Source organism: Amaranthus tricolor, chromosome 14 (genome assembly GCF_026212465.1).
Source record: "Amaranthus tricolor cultivar Red isolate AtriRed21 chromosome 14, ASM2621246v1, whole genome shotgun sequence".
Taxonomy (NCBI): Eukaryota; Viridiplantae; Streptophyta; class Magnoliopsida; order Caryophyllales; family Amaranthaceae; genus Amaranthus; species Amaranthus tricolor.
In genome coordinates, this window is record NC_080060.1 from 10,807,768 (window position 1) to 10,813,351 (window position 5,584).

General features: G+C 35.7%; 1 protein-coding gene across 2 annotated transcripts; it reads right to left on the reverse strand.

Annotated features, from left to right (window-relative positions):
• Positions 1–1,427: 1,427 nt before the first annotated feature.
• Positions 1,428–5,375, reverse strand: LOC130799657 (mitochondrial carnitine/acylcarnitine carrier-like protein). Of its 2 annotated transcripts, none has more exons than XM_057662829.1 (3): positions 5,024–5,375; positions 4,670–4,728; positions 1,428–2,627 (listed from the first exon to the last, which is right to left on the reverse strand). In XM_057662829.1, the coding sequence occupies exon 3, from the start codon at positions 2,623–2,625 to the stop codon at positions 1,735–1,737; it is 891 nt and encodes a 296-aa protein (XP_057518812.1). In that variant the 5' UTR covers positions 2,626–2,627; positions 4,670–4,728; positions 5,024–5,375; the 3' UTR covers positions 1,428–1,734. The 2 variants fall into 2 exon arrangements, with proteins under 2 accessions (XP_057518812.1, XP_057518813.1); XM_057662830.1 differs by lacking the exon at positions 5,024–5,375 and adding an exon at positions 4,827–4,951.
• Between the last annotated feature and the right edge of the window lie 209 nt (positions 5,376–5,584).

Here is a 5,584-nt window from a genome sequence, read left to right on the forward strand (position 1 = left end):
AAAATACTTGAAAATAAAGTCTAGTTGGGGACAAATGTCAATATGCTGAAAGCACTTGTGATCCTTCCGCTGATGAGACCTCAAATCCTGCAATGCAACATTAGCCTTGCTTGGGGGTTTCCCGAAAAATCCCTCTGACGCTCAAGTCAGATCGGGAAATATAGTTTCATGAATATATGATAATTAATGAATGCAAGATTAACAGATTATAGAATGAGTTCAAATCAATTGAAAGAATATTTAGTTAATTATAGATTGTAAATAGTAAGGCGGGGTATTTTTGCGGAGTAACAGTAGGAATATATAAGCTTCGAATGCAAATTAAATATGCAACATGTATTTATAATGGCGAAATGGAAGTTGGTTGATGAATTAATAGATATCATGGGTATGATGGGTGGTAGTGATAGATCATGATGAGTAGTGGGTAATTATTTTAAAAAGTCAGTAGACCAAAGGGTGGTTTAGAATTTGACTAAATAAATTATAGGTTTATTTAATCCACCTATAACAAGAGTATTGAGTAATCCAAATAGATAAATGTTAGTGCTGTGACTTGAATGCACTTTAATGTATGTTTGATTATGTATGGTTTGTTTTTGTAAGTGTGAAGGATAATAGGAGTTGTGTTTGGAGCCAAGAGCACTTATATTAATTATTGGTGCTCGAATAAGGCATGAAGGAAAGGGTGAGTTCATCATTCAAGGCAACAAGCCAACAAGCATTCCGATTGGATGAGCGGCTTCCAGCCAGGCGTCTCTCTGTTCCATTTCTCGTGAATTGACGCAGCTGTTTTGAGACATGGGCTTTTGCCTTATCATTAGCAACGTATTCCTAGTATAAATAGAATACCTCACTCCTAATATGATCCTAACCCTAGACCAAACATGCACATAGCCTCTTCTTTCTCTTCTCTTCTTCTCTAAGTGTAATCTATCCATTGTAAGAGTAACTCTATTGTTATTCTGTATAATACAGTCAAGCTAACAGCCGCCGAGAACGTAGCCCACATTAAGTAAACCTCGTAAATCTCTTATGTCATTGTTTATTGCTTTATTTTTTATTGTTTTCATCCTAGTTTAAAGTAGAAAGTTATTTTATCATTTAAAACACCCCTACTATAGCTCTTCGGTGTTGTAGAGATAAAGTTTGAATTTTTATACGTTTGTGCACTTGTTATTTTAATAACCCAAATTTAACTAGTGAAGAGCTTTTTGTTTTTATAGAGAGGTACAATAGAAAAATGTAAGAATATTTAAATGAAGTATTGGAAGAAAATGAAATTAAGCAAAGATAGAAGAAAGAACTAATGATGCTAACCGGAAAATCTGACATAAAGTCACAAAAATTTAAAATAGTATAACTTAGATTTATGATGTGGATCAAAACACGTTTGTCTACCACAAGAAAAACCCCAAAGCTCAAGGTTATCATGTAGAATTTATTTAACTTATTTAAATTTCAAATAGGGGTTCTTATAGAAAAGGCATTGGTATACAAAAAGAAACCAATTACGATAAACATGTTATGCACAATGGTTCAAGTTTTGTCCCATTCACCTTGTAAACCACCAAAAATAGGATCAAAAGTCCAGTGAAACCATGTAAACCTTCAATTTTTTTCCCCACACTTTTCATTCAAGGGGATCAAATGGACTTCATCAAATGTTTGAAAGAATTATCAGACAGTACCAAGTGATTAAATCAGTGAAAACTCAAGAAAAACAGAATATAATCACCCTAAACTAGACCTAGTAACCTCGTAAGCTAGAAAACAAGCTCCATTTGCTGGTATACTCCGAGCCATAGCAGGACCAAACCCCTTGTACAATCCTTTCACACCCTCGGTAGATAATATCTTTTTAAACGCGTTGATTGAGCCAGAATATTTCGGTGCTTTATAATCATCGACTTGGATTACACTTTTCACCACGTCAGTAGGGTACACGAAGCCCCAGAAGGATGCTCCGGCTATGCCTCCTGCCAATATCAAAGAGTCCCTCCCTAAGCCGGAGGTATCATATCCACCAGCAATTAACTGTTTGACAGCTTCATATACACCGAACATTACAGCGTTACCTGGGACTTCACGGGCTAACGTAGGGACCAAGCCTTTAAAGAGACCTCTCATACCTGCTTCTGATAAAACATGTTTTGCTACATCAATCGGCCCTCCATATTTCACGGGTAATGCAGCTGTGCCAGCTCCAGCAACGGAACTTTGTGCCTGTAGCCTGCACTTGATCAGCTCAGTGGGGCAAGCTAAAAAGGAGACAGCGACTCCAGCCCCCGCTCCACAAGCAATTTGCTGGCTGATTGAGAGGGGTACCCCAGGTTCAGACCTTAATAATGTTTCCATTTGGCCTCTGACTGTGAAAAGTACAGCGTTAAAAGCGGCAACAGTAGCAAGCGGGGCTCCCATACCTTTGTACAAACCCCGAGGACCTTCTGCAGCTAATGTTTGCTTCACGGCATCCATAGCACCTGTGTATTTGAGAGGTTGGCCAGGAAGAGGAGTTGGCTGACTTTGAAGCTTCACCTTGATGGTGTCAAAAGGATGCCCAACTATCAGCTGAGCAGCTCCACCGACTGTCCCTGCGGTTAAGTCCTTTGCTACGTCTCCCATCGCTAAAACACAATTGACAATCAGTATTTTTGCTCTAATAATGAATAATCATCACCTTATCATGCAGGAAACTCAGGAAAACATCAGAAGATTTCCTAACATACTTACAGAGATACAGAACACATGTTTTTTTTCAAACCATGGAAACATTAAGTTTAGGAACTGACTCATCATGTAATGGCCGCCCATTTGCAGACTTACAGTTCAAACAAAACATATTCCTATGAAAATTTTCGTTAATGAATACAAGTTCAATGTTCGGGCAAACAAGGAAATTCAGATCACATAGGAACACTTATCTTTGAATGACCAGCAATACTTTGCCTGTCACTAATGAAGTATGGCACTTTATTTAAAATTTTAATTTTTCTACAATTAAAAGTATAAAAAACACTAGAATGAAAATGACCCTAAACAAAATAACTATCAATTGTTTCTATGTTAAAATTTCCACAAGTCTTCTCTTTCGAAAAACTGTGTTTATCGTTTCCTCTTAATTTCTAGTTTCCGTTAATGTGCAATAATTCGTATGTCATATAAGGCTCCAATCGGCTTGTCAATGCTACATTTTATCGCTAAGTAAAGCAACTCTCCTTTCAACTTATCCAGCCTACACTCTCCAATGCTCTTGCAAGTTGCAAGTCATCCTTTAAGCTTCACAAAGCCAAGCAGGTTTAATTGGTAAGCCAATGCAGTGCTCTAAATCTAATTGAGAGTAACCAGTGGATGTCTTGTAAGAGGATCACAATTTAGGCAACTTAAAGAGTTATGACGATATTCAGACCTTAAAACGGTCTTTTATGGACGTCCTTTAAAGCTCACTGGTAGGCGTTAACATCCACAAAACTTGTTGCCTCAGGATGGGCAGCATAAGGTTGCCTTCTTTTACCTTACGATGTAATTGTAAGTTGTGATAATGTACAAATAACCTATAACTAAGGATATGAGATAATTTAACCGAAACACACTTCCAACAGAAACGAATATCCCAACTCTTCATCACTCAACTGAAAAGGGCATAAGACTTCAATCATTGTCTCCGCAATCACACAATATGTTCTTCACGTTAAAATTAATCTTTTAAGGTCGTTTTAAATGTAGTTTTCAGGGAAAACTCAATCTTCAATCAAGCTTTGAGGAACCTAAAAAGACAATCAAAAAAAGATGTTGTCATAGACCACAAAGGTCAGCCTCATAGCCACTAAACTACTAAATAGATCAGTTCTCCCTTGAAACGAACATGAGTATATCTTCCTAGTTCCTACTATAGCATTATGAAAAGCTCGCATATTAGGTACATAACAGCCACTACCCCGATGGCCCTATCCCTAAAAAATCTGTACAGCTAATTTTCTGAAATATTTACAATACCTTATACATAATCTTATGTAGAAGTAAAGAATAAATCTAATATTCATCTATGTAACAGAGCAACTTGAAGGCGTTGTAATTGCATACTGATAGAAGAATAAGAACAGCTGAACAGTTTTTATGTGACATTGTCACACATCTTTCTTTTGTCATTTTTCATACATCTTTAAATAAAATTTATAGCCCAATTCTGACACTTGCAAACTCGAGAATCATGGGTTGCCTTAGTGGTTGAAGAATTTCCCTTCGACCCCTTTTAATAGGGAATCGAGTTTCACCATTTGAAGATTAGTTCCCCTTCCTCACTTCCTGGATTATTCTTAACTCGAATCCAAAAAAAAAAAAAAACAAGCAAACCCTCTGTGTATAATTGCAATTCTTTAAAGAGAAAATAATTATGAGAGCAATCTCAATAAGACAAACCAAACTAAGCAATTTAATTAAACCTTAAAATATTTGAAAGAAACAAAATTTAAATGCAACTCAAAAATTCATGAACAGAGCTAAAATTGTATCAAAATCATGAATGACAATGCAATGATTAGATGCACATGACAATTTACAAACGAACCCAGGAATCCGAATAACCTTAATGAGAACTAAATGCTTCACAACTCACAAATAGTAGAGAGAAGAACATGAATCAATCAAATATTATGGATTTGAATCTTACCAAAATCCCAGCCAAAAGAATTCAAAATCCCAGTCAATTGCTCAATCAAAATACAAGATCTGAAAAAAAAAATAAAAAAAATCAGCATCAACAACTTATTGTAAAACAATTAAACCTAAATGCATTCAAATAAACAATCCCAGAAACAGGGAGATACCATATGAGTACTGAATCAAAAATCCATTAGAAAAAAGAAATAAAATCCGAAAGGTGAAAACTTTGATCAAAAAATAAAAGCCATTTATCTTTAATCATAATATTATTGATATATAGCCCAAAAACTCATTTGGGAGCCACAAAAATTTGAGGAAAAGTAACAGTAAAAGTTAAAATAAACGTGGGTAGAAGTGATACCTAAGGCTGAAGATGATGAAATTGAGACCCAGAAAAAGTTTTGATCTTTTTTGGTTGTTAATTTATCCCCACCAAACAGTAGTACTGATAACTGAATTGTTGGGGGTGGAAGAAGAGACAGTCGGATATCATATTTATTTATACAAGTAGTTCCTAATTCTTTGAAGAGCACACAAGGTTTGAGCATTTGAGCCAAAACTGAGAATTGAGTGAAAGATACAGTTTATGGGATTCTGTCACTTTCTATATGAGTTTATTCTTAATTCAATTGGCGGCTTAGGTTGGTGAGCACATGAATGGAACTCTCTCATTGCTTTGCTGCTAGACAGCTTGCACTGTTGTTGGTCATTGCTGTATTCGATACTTTCTTCCGATTTACCTGCAACACTTCTCAATTTAGGATTTTTTATATTACTTGCAACATTATTTTTTAATATTGTGCAAAATTACTATGTTGCATCTAAAACGGAACAGAGGTAGTACAATCGGTTATATTCCTCCGTTGCACGTATCCTCAATATTAACAAATTCTCAAATTAGACAGTGTTATAGTGAGACCTA